Source organism: Brachypodium distachyon, chromosome 3 (genome assembly GCF_000005505.3).
Source record: "Brachypodium distachyon strain Bd21 chromosome 3, Brachypodium_distachyon_v3.0, whole genome shotgun sequence".
NCBI lineage: Eukaryota > Viridiplantae > Streptophyta > Magnoliopsida > Poales > Poaceae > Brachypodium > Brachypodium distachyon.
In genome coordinates this window covers 17,180,405-17,201,321 of record NC_016133.3, presented here as the reverse complement: position 1 = coordinate 17,201,321, position 20,917 = coordinate 17,180,405, and the positions used below count along the sequence as shown (strand labels likewise).

Genomic DNA, 20,917 nt, shown 5'->3' with positions numbered 1-20,917 from the left:
CGGTACAGGTCGCTCGAACTCTTACTTAGCACGCGGTTAAATGGGCCGTGCCGACCCGTGACCTGACTTGGGCCGTGCTTGGGCCTCGTCCTAGAACCCGCGGTCCGGACCGATCAATTTAGCATTTTTTGTTACTTACTTTTTTCCCGTGTAAACAATACAACATCAATTTTTTTATTGATTGCGGGACAACACATGTAGTTGGCATGTCATTTCGCTTCAGCATCTTCATGTTGTAGCATTTCTAATTTGTTTGGAAAATGACTATTGGAAACACAAAGAAAATTTAAATCGTGCACCCTTGTAAGAGGAGGTGCAGTTTGTTGGGCTCTATAAAATCATCAGAATAACACTGTGTGATTAACAAAAGGAATGTTTAGGCTATCTATGGCATCTCACCGGATCCGTTGTTAGTCTACTGCTGCTGTGGGGGATAAGCGGGAAGCCCTCTGGTCCACTGCGCCTCCCTTGATCTGCCGCAGTTCTGCCTCGACACAAGATTTTACATTTTCACTCGCTCCGGCTGGCCGGACAGGAAGAAGCATCCGCCGTTGTTCGCACAGTGACGTACTGAATGCTGTCACGGTGTCGTTTCGGAATTCGAAACAATGTGAATACCATGTGTATCCATCGTCTAATATTTTCCATCTAAGGTCACCTCCAGCGGGCGACCCATTTGGGCCGGAACGGTCCGTTTGCGGAAAACGGACCAAAAGCGTGGTCCAGCGGAGCGACGCATTTGGGCGGACGTCCATGTTTTCGTCCGGATTGACCCATTTCCGTCCCAAATTTGGGTCGGGTTTGCATCTACCCGGACCGTCTTGTCCTCCCTAGCGTCATAGTGGCCCACCCGTCAGCCCCGTCAGCCACAGAGCACATTCCCACGCCCCATCCCCATTTCCATCCCCAGACCCTGCTCTCGACCCCGTCGTTGCCGCCCTCGGTGATGCCTGTCGCCGCCGCCTGATTTCTCCGCCGGAACCATCTCTCTCACCGCCCTTCGGCGAGCAACGAGGACAGCAGTTGCCGCCGCCGGCCGCCGCGACGCCATGATCGACAGCAACTCCGAGTTCTTCTTCAAGCACTTCATGGATAGCAACGGCGAGGACTCCGACGGCGACACCGAGTTGCTGGTGAGTGCTGCTCTCTAGTACTGTCAGCATAATCAGATCGGGCGTCCAATTCGTCGGGGGTAGATTAGGGGGCCATGCTTACGCACTGGCCCACAACAGACAAGCCGGCCATCTATTTCTTTTCAATGATTATTTCCATCGCACAAATCATGTGTTTCCTGCCCACCTGTTCCGACGCCGGTACCGGATGGGGCGGCCGCTGTTCAAGCGTATCATGCAAGCCGTGGCCGAATACAACAATTACTTCATTTGCAAGCCGGATGCCTGCGGTAGGATTGGGTTTTCCAATTATCAGAAATGCACCGCGGCAATTCAGATGTTGTCATATGGGGTTGCCGGCAACAGTCGCGATGAGTATTTGCGCATGAGTGAGATCACCTGCCTTGGATCAATGTATAGATTCTGCACCGTGATGGTTCAAGTTTTTGGCTCTGAATACTTGAGAGCACCGACGGCCGCGGACATAGCCCGCTTGTTGTCTGTCAATGAGTCCCGGGGGTTCCCGGGGATGCTTCGAAGCATCGATTGTATGCATTGGGAGTGGGGAACTGTCCATTCGGTTGGCAGGGTGCATACAAAGGACATGTCGGTGAGTGCACCGTGATTCTAGAGGCGGTTGCATCTCAGGATCTTTGGATTTGGCACTCTTTCTTCGGGATGGCAGGCTCTCACAATGACATCAACGTGCTTCAACACTCTCCGATGCAGGCCCGTCGATGGGCAGGAGCGAAGTGCATGACCGCTCAGGGCCTCCAAAAATGAGGGGCGACCAAATCGGTACTCCAGTTAGTTAGGATATTAACAAGAAAAAGGAAACTATAGCGCTAATCACGGGCTAATTGACGGGTGCACCCGGCATAGCAACTCCTTGTTTTCTCGGCTGCTGAGTGCTGACCCCTCGACTCGCACGGACTCCACCCAAAATCGCCCTGCCATGGCAAGATTGCTTCGTGCCTTCATGAGTTCGTCTTCCCCTAATCCCTTGCTTGCTGCTAATCGCCTTGCCGTCCGTCCGCGTCCGGGCGTCCGGCTCTGCGGCTGTGCTCTGCGGGCATTTGGGGTGCATTGTTCGACATCCTGCAAAAACATGGGATGTGGAGATCATGGCCAAGGTGATGACTGCTAGCGTGATCATGCATAACATGATTGTCGAGGACGAGTGGGATGGTTCCATCTTTGATAAGGAGTGGGATTTCCGTGGGGATTTGGTTGAGTCCCAAAATGGACCGAGCAGTTCCTCCACACGCATCATGAAATTCGAGACCGGAAAGTCCACAACCAACTCCAGAATGATTTGGTTGAACATATGTGACAACATGTAGGAAATCAATAGGGATTTTTCCTATTTATTTGAGTGTTTAAACTATATTTAAAACAATATTTGTTTAATTGTACTATTTGTATTGTATGATTTGTAATAATTTGGCACATTTGTTTGAATTTTATTTACTTAAATGTTGTATCTGAACTGGACACTATTTTGAAGTTCATGTGTTTGCCGGACCAAAATGGGTCGTCCCGCAGGCAGCACTGTCCGACCCAAACGGACCAGCTGCCGGATTCTATCCGTCCTGCGACCTAAACGACCACAAATACTCGTCCGTTTGGGTCGCGTGGCCGGAGATGCCCTAATTGTGTCCACATCTCCAGACAGAGAGGGGCAGCAACCCACAGTAACGGCTTCAAGAAATTAATTACTAATAGTACAACTAGCTTCCACCTCTCAAGGTCAATTTACGGTGGATATGCTAGCGATGAGCAGATGGAGCGAAGACGGTTGAGGCCCCGCTCAGCTCGATCAACACCGGCCTATAAAATCGCACCCGTGTAGCCATGCTGCAGGAAGCATTATTCAAGCATGGGAGCAAAGGCAGACGATAGTAGTGGCACTGATACTTTCACCGCTCTACGGAACCAGCTTCCTGGGCTCTCCATCAGCACGTCAAGAGCACCGGCTGGCGCGGCGCAGGAGCCCGTGAGCCCTACGGCGAGGCTTGTGAAGGATGTATACGTCGTGGTGTCCATCGGGTTTGGAGCGCCGCTAGACCTGCCCGTCTTCCGCGACGGCATCCAGAACCAGCTCGCCCGATATCGCCGCTTCCGCAGCATCCAAGTAAGTAATACTCCTTTACACTGAAACAGCGACAAGTAATTAGGAACCGAGAGAGTATAATCCATTCTTACTCCTGGTCACTTTGCCTCTCCGCTTTCTCCGCTTTGACACAGGTGATGTCCAAGGACGGCACGCCGCAGTGGGTGGTGCTCACGGAGGTGAACGTGGACAGCCACATCATCGTCCCGACCCTGGACCCCGCCGCCGACCCGGACAAGGCCGTGGAGGACTACGTGGCGTCCCTGTCCACGCTCCCCATGGACCATTCCAGCCCGGCCTGGGAGTTCCACATCCTGGACATCCCGACCTCCGAGGCGACCTGGACGGCCGCGCTGCGCGTGCACCACTCCTTCGGCGACGGCGTCTCGCTCATCACGCTCCTCATTGCCTCCACGTGCAGCGCCACTGACCCGACAAGGCTGCCGGCCATGCTGCCGCCGCCCACGCGCAAGGGCGCTATATACGCGTGCCCGCGGCGCCCCCCGCCGTCTGCAACCGCCCTGGCATTCCTCGTGTGGGTCTTCTCGTATCTCATGCTGGCATGGCATACCGTCATGGACGTCTGGTCCTTCGTTGCCACCATCGTGTTCATGCGAGATCCGCCCACGCTCTTTATGCGTGGGAGCGGCGACGGCGAGCCCCGTCGGACACGCTTCGTGCATCGGAGCCTTAGCCTTGACGACATCAAGTTTCTAAAGGATGCCATGAACTGCGTAAGTAATACTCCTTTCGTTCTAAAATACAAGGCGCGGTTTTATTTCTTTGGACCAAGTCTTTGATCAACATTTAACCATTAGCATATAATTTGGCATATAATTGATATCGTTGTTGTATTCAAAAGAATTTACTTATGATTACGATTTCTATCACATAAGTCACATACTAGAAATAGAAATTCTTAGTCAAAGTTTCGATCAAAGAAAACCAAATAACAAGGAAAGTAATATTAAAACCTATACTGTAGTAGCTTGCAACCAAAATATAACATACTGTACTTGCAGTACATCTAAAATGACATTATCTTTCAATCTGCCTTTTGTGTTTGATACCCAGACTGTCAATGACGTGTTAGTTGGAGTAACTTCAGCTGCTCTATCACGATATTACTTTCGGAACTCTGGTAATTGATGTCTCTGTCTCAGATATAGAGTAACACATGGTACCAGCAATTTTCTATATATATAGCCAGCATTTTTCTATATATAATTGATTATCGGGAGATACAGAATAAAATCAACCCACTTAATTTTAAACATGCCGCCTCCTGTTAGCAAGAATAACCTAAAACTATGTCAGGGTTACTATAGAGGCTAGTGAGGCTGCTCAGTGTTTAGTCCCACCTCGGTTAGGAGACGAGGCTACAACCAGTATACAAGAGAGAGTTCCCTCCTCCTTCCTTCGGTTCGGGTTTTTGGAATGGAATGGGCTTGTAGCTGGCCGAATGCGTGCGTAAACGTCCAAATGTAGGCCCATCCTCTGCCTCTTGTCTTCCACTTGTTGAGCAGCTTTGATCCATCCTATGTCCATCCTGGCTTGAGCAGCCTTCCTTATATTTTTCTTCTTTTAGTATGTATTTCATGCAAAGATACCTCTTTATATCAATATAATCTACTCCCTCCGTCCCATATTAAGTGACTCAAATTTGTGCAAATATGGATGTATTTATATCCAAAAAGCGTCTAGATACATGTAATATCTCGTCACTTAATATGGGACAGAGGAAGTATAAAATTAATTCCTATAAGGTGTATTTAATGTTTGCAAGCTACACATGCAAGGTGTCCGCATAATCATCCACATTATGCATCTTGCAACCCACAAGCAATTTTATTTTGGTGGCACCTTCTACAATTCAATCTTTTAGCACCTAAGACTTAATTTCACCTAAAATCTATAAAGTTGATCCCCGCTAAGGTGCATTTAATGTTTGCAAGCTACATGCAAGATGTCCACATCATGCTTCACGCAACCCACAAAGCAATTTCATTTTGGTGGCACATTCTACAATTCAATCTTTTAGCATCTAAGATTTAATTTCACCTAAATATTTCACCAATTACCCATATTTTCTTGATATGTATGTCGATGTTTCTAAGAATTGCGAATAGCCGAATATTCAGGTTCTCGTAGCTTTTCTTTTTTTATTTCCTGAAAATAGTAAATGTTCATGTACATCAAAATTGATCCTTGCATACGTGCTTTGGAAGATAAAGTCGTTTGGTTCTACAATATTATATTTCTTTTGCATTTAATCATTTTATTATCATTTATTCGTAACATCATGTGCAAAATATGCAAATAGAATTTTCCGCAGCAACACGCAGCGAATCACCTAGTTTTTCTTAATTTTGAACAAGACTTGTAACAATCTTATATATAGGTGATCTGTACTTCTACTTTATTTTTTTGCGGGGGGATATGTACTTCTATATAACATCAGTCTCTGCCCCTTTTGGAATTAGTGTGATTACTTCATAGTTTATATTCTACTCAAGTAAGCTCTTATAGTTATACAAAAAATTTATTTTAAAACTATTGTTAAAGATCACTTACCATCAATTGTTTTACAACGTACCTTCAATGTCAGGTGACACTAGGACTAGCAAACTCTGCATCCGATCGATCCTTGTTGTCAACCTAAGGCCAACAGATAGCCTGCAAGTAAGAATTCTTTTGTTCTGTGTATGGAAATATTAATAACCACAATTGACAAGAAGTGTTAGGAAATAATTATTATTTTAACGTGTTGAATATTGTTGTTTTAACTGTTCTTATAATTAATTATGAACAGACATATGTCAATATGATAGAGTCAGGCGATAGTAATGATGTGAAATGGGGTAATCGATTGGGCTACATCATCCTTCCATTTCATCTAGCCATGCACAATGATCCCCTAGAATATGTTCGCAAGGCAAAAAAGATCGTGGAAAGGAAAAAAAGATCACTAGAAGTCATCTTCACAAATATGGTTACTGAATTTACCCTGAAACTTTTCGGTGCAAAGGTAATTAATACTTGTTTCCCCTTTGTACATGCACTTCCTGAATTTAAGTTGTACAAACCTTAGAGAAGTCTACATTTAATTAGCAAACTAACAATTTATCTATCCGGTTGGTTTTATGTTTCTAATCAACATGTAGGCAGGAGCTTTTATCTTCAGCCGTATGCTCAAACATATAAGCATAGGATTCTCAAACGTGACTGGACCAACTGAACATGTAGTGTTATGTGGGCATCCAGTTACCTTCATTGCGCCCAGCGCCTACGGGCTTCCAGAAGTAAGTCATCCTTGATCTTACATAAATGCAACCGGAATCTTATGTATGTAGTTTTCTCAACATAAATCATCTGCTAGACAAGCCATAATACAAGGAGACTGATGCTAATTGGTATATGATGAGTGATCAACACACTAAAGTTTGTAGTTTGTTTTACTTGTCAAAAAATAATAATTGTGTGTAGTATTTTACATGACTTTTTATATTGATCTTTCGGTCTCTGCATCAAGCAGATACACACAACCTACACATTAATTTAGTTAAGATGTAAGTTTGTATGAATTGAATTCATTGTATTTTCCTAAAAACTTTGTTCGATTGGGAGAAAACAAGAGAAATGATGATTAGCGATGGGCCAGTACTTACCTCCCAGAGGTTGTTTTGCCATTCATGTGAATTTGATCCGTAGGATGAGATGGCTTATCGCCAGGATGAACCTTGACCGCTAGATTTACAATTTTACATAGAATTTATGCCATTTAATTTGTAGAATAACAGTGGCACTTCGATCATTGTGGTAAAGTAGAACTAACTTCTGTCTTAGCCACTTACTTAGGGTTCAAGCTCTCCAGTTATCATGGTTGTCACAATTAATCAGTGTGTTAAATTTAACAAAAATGCACATATGATGAGCGTGATCATGATTCTCAGTTATATGCGAGGCGCATGCTATCTCTTCTAGCATATATAGGCGGTGTTATTAGAGTTGCATGTAGTTTGCATTTTTTTTTTACTTTATTACTTGTAAAAAGAAGAAAACCAATGCATATAAAACATATGTTTTCCTTTTCAACAAACTATTTGCATTCATATATCTATTTACTCGATCTTGCATTCTATTTTTGGATGGCTTGTGCAGGCTCTGTTTATACACTACCAAAGTTACGGCAGCACTATGAAGGTGATTCTAGCTGTTGATGAGACAGTATTTCCAGATTATCATCAACTTTTGGATGACTTCTTTGAGTCTCTCCAGCTCATTAAAGGCGCAGCTTCAAGCCTTCCGACAACATCGATCAAGAATGACTAACCTACACTTATGTGCGCCACTCCTAACCTACTCTTATGTGCGTTAAATAAAAGTGTGTATCACTGGAAAGGCTTTGGATCTTGGACCTTCGGGCTCCCTCTATTTGGGCCAAGCTATAGGCTGTTGGGACCCAAAACAATAAAGGGAGGCCCATGTTTTACTATAATAGCGGCTGATATTATAACTCCAAATAGGCTGAAAATGCAAACTAGGTATAGGGATGTGCTAATCTGTAACAGAGTATCACTGGTTAACTGTATGTGTTAACGTTGCAGTGTTGCTGTTTGTTAATGTTCCACCACAGTTGAAATAGATATCGTTATGGTGGCTCATTAATAAATTTTTAACTGCTTTGAGATATAAAAGGAGCACTCATTTAGTGTTAGCCAGCCAATCAAAACATCTATGAGAATACCAGTGATCAGTTCATTGGTCAGTTCTATCAATTATCTATTGTCGGCTAAAATATAGAAGGAACAATTATCATCATAAAGGTCCTAATTGCCAGCTAAGAGGATGACGTATGAGATACCCTCAGTATTGGTTGTTCTTTGATTACTGGATTATCTACCTCATTAGTAACAAGTTTGTATAAGTTTTGATTAGCTAATTCAAAAATTGATAATTCACATGGGGGAATAGATGCTTCACTTTGAAGCATCCATAGGTAACAAACCACAAATATAATAAATTTTCTTGTGTATGTGTAAGAAATGCTCAATTTGAATTAAAAGAGGATTAGGGTATATTACCTAACTCTTATGAGCAGCTCTTCTCAGTTGACAAGTAGATAACCTGGCCTGTGATCTAAATCAAATTATATGACTAACAAACTATGAAGCGTGTTTTCAATGCAAGGCGGACCAAGCCCACATAAGTACTTGCCAGAACACACTGTGAGAAAATTCGGATTTATATAATTAAAATGAATGATATAATGAATTTTTTTTATCCCTATAGCTGTATGACGGACCAATATCATAACTTGCCTGAACGCTAACTATGAGAAAATTCTTCTTTCAATATGGTAAAAGTATTGTACATGAAAATTCTGTCTATAGTTGTACAATGACATCATCAGTGGCGGAGCTAGGATCTTCTAAAGCCTAGGGCTAAGTACAAGCTACTAGGTTGAATATGAAGGGTAGAACACATATTTACATACATGAAACATAGGGCTAGGCCTTTATAAATCCACGAGTTGGACAAATTAGTATCAAATTAACCACTAGTGATTTAGCTAAGCCTAGGCTACAGCCCCATTTTCCCTACACGTATCTCCGCCCCTGTACATCATGGATGTAGACAGACCAAGCTATACATGATAAAATTTCCATAGCATCAATGTTACAGATGTTTATTTCTACACATAGACAGTTATAGTACCTGGGAAAAAGGAAGATATATATGTCCAAAATCAAGATTGATCGACTATGCCAGATCATACTCATCGATCCTTCCTGCATAAAATAAATAAAGGTTAAACTAGAGCAGTCAAACGATGTACTCAATGCGTAGGGCATTTATATTCCTAAGAAGTGCAAATCATGTGTGCACCCACCCCCGATGCTGCCAGGAGTACCTTATATGTCTAAAAAGAAGATCATCAGCCACGACAACAATCTGGGGAGAATCGCAATTTAACAATATATATGACCTGATAGCCATACATACTCAAAGACCAAAGGGTATAAACTCAGCTGGAGAATCCAAAATCGGCTGCAGGAGCGTCACACTCAGGCGAAAAATAATCAAGAGACCATATATGGCAGTACAAAGAGACAAACAAAAAAAAGAGATAGATATGTTGATCTGGACACAACAGAAGCATAATTAGTTAACTGGACAATCAAATATTTCATAATCGATCTTTAGTGTCTTAGATCTGTAATTTTTAGGGCACCAGGTTAAACAGTTGATGACAAGAACTCACCGTGTGTGTACACCTGTGAACCAGACACTTGCGATCTTGTAATTTTCTTTTCCCGGTGGGCGACAGCTAAGGCCAAGACAATGAGCGACGGCGGTGCTGCGTCGGCGGATTGGAAGAGCCGAAGAAGCGCAGGGCTGCGGGATGCCGGCTGCGCAACAGGGCAGGAACAGTGGAATACGATCAGATCGATTGGGCAACGTGCCAGAAGAAATCGCAGCGAGTCGTAACAAACTTTTAACCCGATGCCTTATCCAAGCATATCAATCGTACCGGCTAAGAGCAGTGGTGGAGACAGGAATTTCTAACGCCCCAGGCCAAAAAAGAAGCAAAAAAAATTCTTAATAATAGCTTGAACACAATATTTCAGTATTTAACCATTAAAACTAGCCGAAATGTCCGTGCGCAACCACAGCCCACTGTGATCCGCTCCGCTCATATTTCCAGCAATTTTCATATGTTGCAAGAGATAGGTTTTTGCTGTGAAATTTTAACTTCAGAAGCTACAATATTGCTAGATCTGTCCTTTCAGCTCGTTATGCTTGTTTCTGGTCGAGAACATTATTTTCTTATCCCTTTTTTTGCAGATATTATTTTATTTTTCCGTTTCACTTTGACATGGAACTTGGTCTTCTGATAATTGGGTTTCACTCTCATCTGAAGCTTCATCTAGACACAAAACTTACGAGACTTATGCACTGCTCTAAGGGGGTTAGTAAGCAAACTAAATAGTAATCACTTGCCTATGACATACATGGAAATTGCAGACAATTTGCTTCTGGTCTAACATATGTGAATATATTATCAAACCATTTGTGGACGTATGACATAAAGATATTATTATCAAATAAATAAAAAGAATAACATTAAAGAATAGAAACTGTGGGAGAAGACAGAGGAGCAAAGTTGCAGAATGCAGAGGAGCAAATTTGGGGAATAACACCCAACTACCAATCGGGGCTGGCGGGCTGCCGGACGGATGGAGGGAGACGAAGATTCAGCGATGTCGGGACGCCCCGATGGCGAGTAGGCGACGGCCGGACGACGAGCCAACGACGACGAGGCTGTTACCTTGCACCGGGGGAAGCTCCTGTAGGTTGGACCGCTGGAAGAAAGCCGGCGTGCTGCGGACTGCGTTGGCTGGCGGCGGCCGCCGCCGTTCGGTCTCTCCTTCGCTCGTAGGCCCCTCATTCTCTAGCAGTCCCTCTCTCTCTCTCTCTCTCTCTCTCTCTGCGGGCGGCCGTGCGTTTTCGTCGGCCAGGGCGGCAGCCGAGGAGCCGGGCAGCGGCAGCGGAAGAGGCGTGTGCCGCGTGTGGCTGGTGCCTGGGTGAAGCTGTGGCGGCCGTGCTGTGGCCGGCGGCTGGTCTGACTCTCTCGATTGGAACAACCGATCTCACCGAGCGAATCGTACTGGGAGTGGGAAGCAGGCCTCTGGGCAGGCTGGAGTGCTGGACCGCTGGACCGGCTGCGAAGGGCCGAGACAGGTTCGAAGTGGGCTGCGCCCCAGGCCTAGGCCCAAAAATGGTATGGCATATGCTTAAACAAACCCAATTCCCACGGTGCAGCCTGGGGTTCTGCTTCTGCCTCGAGCAGTATCTTCGGTGGGATCCCCAAATCTATCCTAAATATTTTTTCAAGAGATTGACATTTTTGTCTCAAAATCAGCCACCAATGGCGTTCTCAAACAGACAAATGTCCTCTTTGTCCGGTAATCCCCAAATCTCTACCAAATTTGGCATTTCTACATGTCCTATTGTCTGTCCGGATGTCCACCCTAGCCACATGGCCCGCTTCCCTTCTCTCCCTCTCCTCGTGACTTCTCTCCCTCTCTTCTCAGCTGGCGACCGCCGCCGCCGAATCTGACTAGTGCAGGCCGTAGAGCACGAGCAGCATCGTGGCCAGACCCACATGCGCCATCACGATGTTCCTTGCTGGCATGATATCATTCTGTTGTGATGCTGCCACTCTTATCTTCATGTCACCACCGACGAGACTCATGGCACGACCGTAAGTGGTGACGCCTATAACAGGCTCCCAGTCCAAAGACCCATCCTGAAAATGTCACCGCTCACCACTGATGGGTCTGCCTGATTAGGACCATTAGTGGCTGACAAACTCACCGCTAAAGATTTAGTGTTATGGTGTTCTGTAGTCGTGTAATTCTTCATGAAGTTCCATGTGCATAAATGAACGAGTTACAACTCATTCCTCCTTTGAGAAACGAAAGGAGCAAAAAATAAAAATTGTAACAGTAATTTGCTGCCGGTCATAAGATCAAAACATCATACTCCCTCCGTTCTATAAAGGTTGGCATGGTTTAGAACTAACTCTAATTCTGCCAATCTTTCTGAAACGGAGAGATTAGAAAATATACTAGTTAGTACCTTGGATATATATTTTTTTTGTAGGGTGATCCACAACATCTCTGCTAACTAAATTAACGAGTAGATAAGCAATCTTAGGTGGCTATGAACCAATATAGGAGACTGAAGTAACTACACCAAAGATAGGTCATACGAGACTGAGCTGCTTTCTCCCATATATCAACAAATATTTCAGGACATGCTCTCTTTAGGTGCTCATACCCTTCACTCGCAGCCACATCATCCATATTGGAGGAGTTGATAAACTGAATACAAACATCCTTGAGCTTGCTGCAGTGGTGCTGGTCAGCTAGAGCTAATGTGGTCGCCACAATCTTAGAGCATACTCAGCAGCTTGTCTATATACTTGTCCATATGCTCTTTAGACGATACAAGGCAAAAAAGGGTCTCCACCAGCTCGTCCATACGGATGTCTAAACGTAGACGTCGTCTACATCCTCCTTCACGACGTCCACATTTCCACCACCGAGCGACGACATCCAAATCGCCCGCGCTCTCTCCCGCCACCACCCCGAAACTTCCCGCCCCAACCGTTCCAGCCAAGGTCGCCCGCGCCACCGTGGAGAGGTCGCCGTCGACTCGCCTCCGCCGTCCATCGCGAGGTACTTTTTCCATCCGTTCGCACTGATATGGACGAGGGGAGGGGCGCCGCTGGATTCGCCGCCCTGCCACCGTCGGAGGAGGCTAGGAGCTCCGTCGCGGGGGAATCCGAGGGGGGCCGTCGCTGGATTCGCCGCCCCGCTACCGTCGGAGGAGGGGAGGGCGCCACCGCTGGGGAATCCGACGAGCGAGGGGAGCTCCGCCATTGGGGAGAAGGAGGAGGGGCGCTGCTGCTACTGCTCTTCGCGAGGGAGAAAGGGGGCGCGGCTGCTGCTGCTCTTCGCGAGGGAGATAGGGGGGCGCTGCTGCTGCTGCTCTTCGCGAGGGAGATGGGGCCGCCGCCGCTACTGCTGCTCTTCGTGGGGGAGGAAGGGGGCTCTGCTTGATGCTGCTCTTCGTGGGGAGGAGGATGGGAGCTGCTGTTGTTGGCTTGTTGCTGCTGTTCGTGGGGAGAAGGGAGATGGGTGGTGCTGCTGTTCGTCAGAGTAAGGAGGAAGGTGGGAGCTGTGTTACTCGTGTTAAGGATTCAGAGGGATAAATTGAGATGATCTATTGCACTGAAATTTAGCAGCATTTGCAATTATCTCTTGCTATTGATTTGTACTTTTATAAATCTGAACTTTTGCAAATGGATGAAGATCAAAGTTTCCTGGACATGTTGAGTTTTGGTGCCTCACAACAACTGCCGTGTAGTCCACTTGGAGAGCAAGAGGTGCCAGCAACTCAAGAATGTTCTGCAACTGTGAAAGCAAAATCCACGAAAGGAAAGAATTGGTCTAGTGACGAGGACAAGGTGTTGATACAAGCATGGGCACACACTAGTTTGGATGCACTGATTGGCACAGATCAACAATCAAGTTCATATTGGGGTAGGATTTCAGACTACTACAACGAACACAAAAATTCGTCATGGCCAGAGCGTAATCCAAATGCAATCAATTGTCGTTGGAACACTATCCGGGAACAGACCAATAAGTTTTGTGGATGCTGCCAGCAGATTATTAATAGAAATTGTAGTGGGCAGACTGTTGATCAGAAGGTATGCCTATATTTTCAACTCGCTTGTAAAATTCTATGTCTTATGTGGAAGTTTTACAAAAAAAAAAATTGTGCAGCAAGCCGAGGCACATCTTTTGTACAAGACCAAAGATCCTAAAGGCAGGCCATTTACACTAATGCATTGCTATTTAGAGTTGGAGAAGTTTCCAAAGTGGCAGACTCGCTCTTCTCAGAAAAAGCAAAAGAAGACATCTGATGCAATTCCGGGTATAACCTGTACTGATGATGACATTCGGGCACACACTGATGATCTTGAAACAGAGAAGAGACCGCTTGGTACGAAGCGAGAGAAAGAACGTCGACGCAAAGGTAAAGCTTTTGCATCTGATGGTGATGGTTGCAAATTATCATTAGAAACCGTGTGGTCACAGAAGTTAGAGAAAGATGAGATCAAAGAGGCCACAAAAACTGCTCGTTGCGCAAGAGCATTTGAATTGCAAAAGAGGCACATTGCATTGCAAGAGAGGAGGAACGAAAACAACTTGAATTGGAAGAAAAAATCATGTCCATGGACACTAGTGCTACGAGTGCTAGACAAAAACAATTCTACAAAGACAAGCAGGATGAGATCATTGCTCGCCACAACCCAGCAGGTTAACTTTGTTATCAATTAGTACATTTGTTGTGTAAACATGTAGTCTTGTGTGCTGATATTTGAACTGTGTTGTCTGAACTATTATCATTAGGAACCGTTTGATTATACTGAAAAACATTGCATTATTCCATAGTTCATGATGACTACAAATTGAATACATGATAGGAAATTGACTACAGATAGTACATGATAGGATCTGACTACCATATTATTACAATGAAAGGAAATTGACTACAAAGTTAAAAGTACTACATGGATCATTCGTCTCCAAACTTTTGCCAGAGGTGCTCAACTAGATCATCTTGAAGCTATGAGTGAAATGCTCTATTCTTAATTCGTTGATGCATATAGAGAAACGTAATCAGTTGTTCTGCATGAGTACGAGATACCTTGACTTTTTCTCCCATTTGATCATAAGTGTAGTCTTGCTGATCGTTGTCTCGCTCATCTTCAACTATCATATTGTGCAATATGACACAAGCTTTCATGACATCACCAACTTCTTTACGTTTCCATCCTTTAGCTGGTCCTCGCACAATGGCAAAACGAGATTGCAGAACTCCAAAGGCTCGTTCCACATCATTTCTAGCTCCCTCTTGTCTCTTGGCAAAATGTTTTTTCTTCCTGCCAACTGGAGATGGTATGGTCTTCACAAGTGTTGCCCACGGTGGATATATGCCATCTGCAAGGTAATAGCCCATTGTGTACTAATGACCATTGATGCTATAATTCACTTCCGGAGCTTCATCTTTGACTAGCTGTGCAAACACGGCAGAACGCTGAAGAACATTTAAATCATTGTGAGACCCCGGTAAACCAAAGAAAGCATGCCAAATCCAAAGGTCATGTGAAGCAACTGCTTCCAGAATCATTGTAGGCTCTTTAACATGGCCTTTAAACATGCCATGTCATTTTTTAGGGCAATTCTTCCAACCCCAGTGCATGCAATCTATACTCCCTAACATACCAGGGAAACCTCTTTGTTCCCCTATTGCAAGTAATCTTGCTATATCTTCTTCATTTGGAGATCTCAAGTACTGCTCCCCAAAGACCTCACAAATAGCTATCACAAACTTCTTGCAATCCGCTAGATTAGTAGTTTCCGCAGACCGGGCGTACTCATCCGCACCATCAGCTGCTGTTCCATAAGTTAGCATCCGCATTGCCGTGGTCATCTTCTGCAAAGGATGCAACCCAAGGGCTCCAGCAGCATTTCTTTTTTGCTTAAAATATATATTCTTCTCATCCGAATGTTCATGTTCATGCTCATGCTCAAGTATAGCTAGAGCTATGCAATTAAACAAATTACGGGACATTCTATACATGTGCGTAATTTTTTAATGAGATAAAGAAGCAAAAAGCAAGCGAACACATAATAATGCACAAATTACGAACCTTCGCCGAAAAAAGCTTTCTGGGTAGACAGGATTTGCTGCAAAGTAGTCATTCCACAATACAACAAATTCGGCATCTCTTCCGCGATTAATTGTCCGACGTCCATGCTTGGAACCACCGGGGCGTCGTGCATTCTCCTCTTCTTCCTCACGCTCTGCAAGTGCTGCAGCTATGAGTTCATCGTCATCAGATGGACGATGACGAATCCATGAGCATGAATAAAACGGATGTATTTCCACTCATTGTGTTTTGGAGAGAAGACACCAAGAGAAAAAGAGAGAAGCCACAAGATGAAATGGTTGGAGAGAGGTGGGGGGTCTATCTGGTATATATAGACCTGGAATAGAGCCATTGAAAAAGTAGCCGTTGGAAAAAGTAGCCGTTAGAAAAGTTGCCGTTGCAAACGTAGCCGTTAGAAACCTAGCGTTTGGAAATTTGAGTTCAAATAGTAGTTCTAAGATACTATTAAAATATATGAGAGAGAATATAAACAACTTGTATACAGACAAGCTGATGAAAAACTAGAAAATGCCAAGAAAAAATCTTTTTAGATACCTGTCTGCAGCCACAAGTAAATGCATAAGCATTTCTTTTCTCTCGCTGATATCGAGGTCGGCGTCCATGCGAGGAAACGAATCTGTGTAGATGAAACGAAGCAACGCCTTGAAAACAGCAGGCTGCATGTCTTCAATTACTATGTTCTTCTCCCTCTTGCCGGCCATCGGCCCGTAAAACTCCGCCTTGAAGACCGGCGATCGCATTGCGAGGACGATCTTGTGGGCATGGAAAACCTCCCCTTTAACCTTAAAACAACATCTGTTTCATCCCCTGCCTCCAGCAATTTTGCGAGGTCGCGAGACAGGTCTGACGGGGGCACTGGGAATGGGATCTCCAATGGATTGGTGCAGTCAACCACAATTGGGTCCTTGATAACAGTAAGATCGCACTCGGTGACTATGCTGTCGTCTGACAGGTAGGGCGACTCCTCCAGATCGCTCATCTTCATGAACCAGCCACGCCACCATGTCTGGGGGCTGCTCTTCCCGTTGAAGAACTTAAACACCAGTCCTGATGGCGGTGAGGAGATGACCGGTGACGACTGCCCGGTGGCCAGGTTGACCAATCTCAAGTCGAAGGACGCACGCGCCGACACCTCGTCGTGCTTGCTGAGGAGCTCGACGAAGACTGAGACGTAGCCTTTGCTAGATTGAGCGTCGCCTCCTGGGTAGTAGCGGATGCGCCAGTCGTGCCGCCGACAACGAAGGTGGCCGAGCTGATGAACTCGCCGCCGCCGAGGCCCTTGTGGATGCTGTAACCGGCGATCTCGAACGCGTGTGTGCAGCGATCCGTCTCTGGGGCACACCTCGACGCGGTCTTCCTTTTTGGCCTCTGGGATTCCGCCATTATTGGTGTCTCAAGAATTTGATGCAAAAGGAGGAGGCGGCGGCGGATACAGGAGCAGAGGTTGCGAGGTTAGGTTTTTTTTGTGTGTGTGTGAAGTTGGGCCGGGATCGGCAAAGGCTCCCCACTGACCCACATGACCACAAGCACCTGCTGTCCTTCATGTCCTCAAAAAAAAGAAGAAAAAAACCCTGCTGTCCTTCGCTGACATCAGGACCCACCTTGAAATAAGCATGTTGACCCCTTCAACTTTTTTTTTGACAGTTGTTGACCCCCTTCAGCTTTGCTCACGCAAGCTGTATAAAACTGGGGTCGATCATATTCGTACCATAAAATATGTAACATAACTCCAAAACCACACAAAAAAGAGATAAACAGACATTAAAAAAATCAAGTGTTAGAATATTTCGGAGTTTTCTTGCAGAAAAAAAGATTATTTAGGAGTTATGTACCTGGAGAGTGAAATAATACATTTGTTACTTGAGCTTTTATCGGAAAACAATCCAGGAGAACGCCCGGTCTGTAGCGGAAAATCCATAATATTAATATAAAGAACATGTAATGAGAAGTTTATACAGGTCCATGCATGTAGCAGCTACATGTTTCCCTTTCTTTTTCAAACGAACAGGGCTCCTACCGGTATGAACTTTTTTCCTTTTTGAAATGAACATTGCAACCTTTTTTTTCGCATCAACTTGAGTGAGTGCCCAAAAAATGGAAAGATGTCTCATGTTGAAGAAAAACTCACTTCTTATCCTTTCTTTTGGGGATTGATGACAGTTAAGGAACCTTCATGCAGTTTGAGACTTTTACTGTGAATATGGGATGATGATCAGATTTTGGTAGGATGTGTGGTTGGGCACAACTCACAAGCCCCTTCAGTGATCAATTTTGAAGTTCTTTACAATATTGCTCACAATAAACTTGTCATACTCCACCCTATTGAGTATGCAGTATGTGTTTACTGGTAGTGAAATGGCCTTGTCACGGGTTTGTAGCTATGAATGCTAGATGCTTTGTATGACACGTTGCAGTAATGTAGTGGTTCTATGCGTCGAACGATGGAGAGGCCAAAGAGATTCCTTCCTTTTCGAAAAAAATCTACTTGTGTGAGACTTGATCTATAATCAGCTGGGAAAAATCAGACACGGGAACAAGAAAAAATGGGTTAGCATAACAACAAAATAGGCAAAATCATTTTGAAATGTAGATTATCATAATCCATAGTGCAGCCTAATGACAGCCTAACTGAACTGTATGTTCTGCAGTTCCAGGTAATTTACATCCCTTTTCCGGTTCCTAGTTTCACCATCTTTACACAAACTTGTCCTAACTCCAAGTTACACAAACTTGTCACAAACACGCGTACGTACAACTCATGTACGCGTCGAGACTCGATGGAGAGGCCAGAGAGACGGAGAACGCTGACATTAGCGTGCATGTTAGCGCCCATGTTACCCTGAAATCGCCGTGGCCGCGTTGCCTGGCAGCTTCCTGCTAGCTCTGATCATGGAACATGTGCGGAGCCATTTGAACACCGAAGCTTCAGATGATGTTTTACGTCCGCTGCAGAGAATGTCGTACGTCCCTAGCTAGGTTGTCGTTGACATCAATTAATTAATTGGGTTATTTTGCGCCGCAGAGAATGTTCTACGGAGTAGATTTATTTGACATCAACTACACATGGATCAATCAATAAGCAATATTTCCTTCAGTCGTGTTTGTAATTTCAGAGATCATTGTGAAGCCTGCATGCAGTTCACCGCAATGATATGTGTGCCAGACAAATGGGAAATGTTAGAAATTGCCAGAATTAGTGAAAATTCTCAGAGCTTCTCTTGAGCAGAAAAGCCAATTAGGGCCGGTCAACAGCGACCTGTGACGAACCGTAAATGTTTTAGGACCTTGTTGCCAGATATAGCCCTCGTAATAAGAACCAACCAGTCAACCTCAATAAACCATGCCTAGCACGCGGTGTGTAGCTTGCTATTTCCCGACAAGAAACATGGTACCTGATGAAGCCATCCGCATGCATGCAGGTAGGTTGGGTAGGTAGCGAGGTCAGCGGGCCGCCATGGAAATAATGAAGCTCCCTTCCCTTGCATGCTCCGATTAAGCCATTTCATCTAGCGAATGTATGTATGTAATGCACTGGCTAGCCAGCCTAACATTCCATTTGGATCCTAACATGCATGCCGTGTCCCAGCCTCATGCAAACATTCGAGAGAACATGGCATGGCATGTTCGCCTCCAATCCAGAGAGATCACCTCCATCGATCCGCTGGTTATAACTTATAAATTCCAATCTGATCGAATGGAAGCGGCAACACGAAGAAGAAGATACGGAAGAAGAAAGCCGGCAGAGAGATTTCAGGACATTCTGGATTGCAGAATCAATTAGCTAGCCATGGCATCCTTTCGCGAGCATTGCTCGCTGTTGCTGTGGCTGGTGCTCGTGGCGATGGGTCAGAAGATGGCAATGGCGTCCATCTACGATGACGTGGAGGTGAATTGGGGCCAGGACCACAGCTTCTTCTACACGGACGGCGGCGGCGACGAGCTGCAGACCCTGGCGCTCTGCCTCGACCAGAGCCGGGGCGGCTCGGGATTCCACACCAAGGAGGCATACCTCTACGCCCGCTTCGACATCGACATCATGCTCGTCCCCAAAAACTCCGCCGGCACGGTCACCACGCTCTACGTAAGCCCCCACCCCATGCCGATATGCTGATGCCGTTCCCGTTCTGGGCGCGGTCACCGCACCGCCCCCAATGCGCGCAGCGCTGTTAATTTGCTTGCATGCCAAAGGGTATATTTATTGGTTGGTTGATGCGTGTGGGTGCAGCTGATGCCGGAGGACGTGCCGTGGGACTACCACGACGAGGTGGACCTGGAGTTCCTGGGCAACGTGACCGGCGAGCCCTACACGCTGCACACCAACGTCTTCGCCAACGGCGTCGGCAGCCGCGAGGAGCAGTTCCGCCTCTGGTTCGACCCCACCGCCGACTTCCACACCTACTCCGTCGACTGGAATCCCAAGCGCATGACGTGCGTCCCTAGCCCTCCGATCCTAAATTGTAAATTGTTGTTGAAATATTACATGTATCTATTACATGTATCTAGACGTTTCTTAAGAATAGATACATTACTATTTGGGCAAATTTGAATCAAAAATTTAGGATGAGAGGCCAGAGGGATAGTATACAACAAAATCATTTACACAATTTGCATCCCAAATCAATATGTGTGAAATTTGCGTGTCCCTGTGCGTGCAGGATCCTGGTGGACGGGGTGCCGATCCGGAACTTCAAGAACAGGGCGGGGATGCCGTTCATGACGTGGCAGAAGATGCGGCTGCACGGGAGCCTGTGGAACGCCGACGACTGGGCCACGCAGGGAGGGCGCGTCAAGACGGACTGGTCCGAGGCGCCCTTCTTCGCCAGCTACCGGAACCTCCGGGTGACGTGGTGCCAGCCGTCCCCCGGCGTGGCCTGGTGCGGCGACGAGCCGCCCGAGTCGACGCGCTTCGACGAGGGCCTCGACGCCGACGCGCTGCGGCAGGCGCGAGACAAGCACATGATCTACGATTACTGCAAGGATGAGAAACGGTACAAGCAGGGCTCCGAGTTGCCGAAGGAATGCACCTCGGACTGATGGCATGCGTGCGTGCGTGCGTGCGTGGGGATGTGTGTCGTTGGCTTAATGGTGTCTTTGTACATTAGTTTGTTTGCTCTCATCTACTAGATTCATAATTCTTTCATATTCTTGTTTCGGCGTCTTGATCTTGGCTGTCATTCTTATTGTGTGATGCACTGGCATTCTTTGCGTTCCTCGTCCGGAACAACCATTCCACGCGGCCGGCAAGAAGCAAATCCTATGCCATCCTGACACGTTTGGTAGCCTGCAGCCCTTCACAATTTCCCAACCAGGCCGCTTGGGAGTTGGGACGGGCCCAGAAGAGAAACCCCCTCCTCCTGCCTGCTTCGTTGTCTGCTT

General features: G+C 45.8%; 2 protein-coding genes, 1 long non-coding RNA gene and 2 pseudogenes across 18 annotated transcripts; 3 read left to right on the top strand and 2 right to left on the bottom strand.

The window, feature by feature from the left end:
• The first annotated feature begins 2,815 nt into the window (after positions 1-2,815).
• Positions 2,816-7,557, top strand: LOC100844081 (O-acyltransferase WSD1). Its single transcript, XM_014900824.2, has 7 exons — positions 2,816-3,246; positions 3,360-3,959; positions 4,300-4,366; positions 5,834-5,907; positions 6,038-6,253; positions 6,390-6,527; positions 7,387-7,557. The coding sequence occupies exons 1-7, from the start codon at positions 2,992-2,994 to the stop codon at positions 7,555-7,557; spliced, it is 1,521 nt and encodes a 506-aa protein (XP_014756310.1). The 5' UTR covers positions 2,816-2,991.
• On the bottom strand, positions 4,392-10,887 carry LOC104583577. Of its 16 annotated transcripts, none has more exons than XR_002964835.1 (4): positions 9,491-10,887; positions 8,944-9,276; positions 6,494-8,357; positions 4,392-5,901 (listed from the first exon to the last, which is right to left on the bottom strand). It is a non-coding gene; the product is annotated as an uncharacterized LOC104583577 (long non-coding RNA). The 16 variants fall into 16 exon arrangements; XR_002964833.1 differs by having other exon boundaries at positions 6,494-8,364; positions 8,944-9,017; positions 9,140-10,886; XR_002964834.1 differs by having other exon boundaries at positions 6,494-8,364; positions 8,944-9,017; positions 9,491-10,886.
• A 1,357-nt stretch (positions 10,888-12,244) lies between these two features.
• Positions 12,245-14,262, top strand: LOC104583576 (annotated as a pseudogene).
• On the bottom strand, positions 14,228-17,035 carry LOC106866372 (annotated as a pseudogene).
• A 2,050-nt stretch (positions 17,036-19,085) lies between these two features.
• Positions 19,086-20,687, top strand: LOC100843474 (xyloglucan endotransglucosylase/hydrolase protein 24). Its single transcript, XM_003571517.4, has 3 exons — positions 19,086-19,622; positions 19,767-19,969; positions 20,197-20,687. The coding sequence occupies exons 1-3, from the start codon at positions 19,329-19,331 to the stop codon at positions 20,573-20,575; spliced, it is 876 nt and encodes a 291-aa protein (XP_003571565.2). The 5' UTR covers positions 19,086-19,328; the 3' UTR covers positions 20,576-20,687.
• Positions 20,688-20,917: the final 230 nt, after the last annotated feature.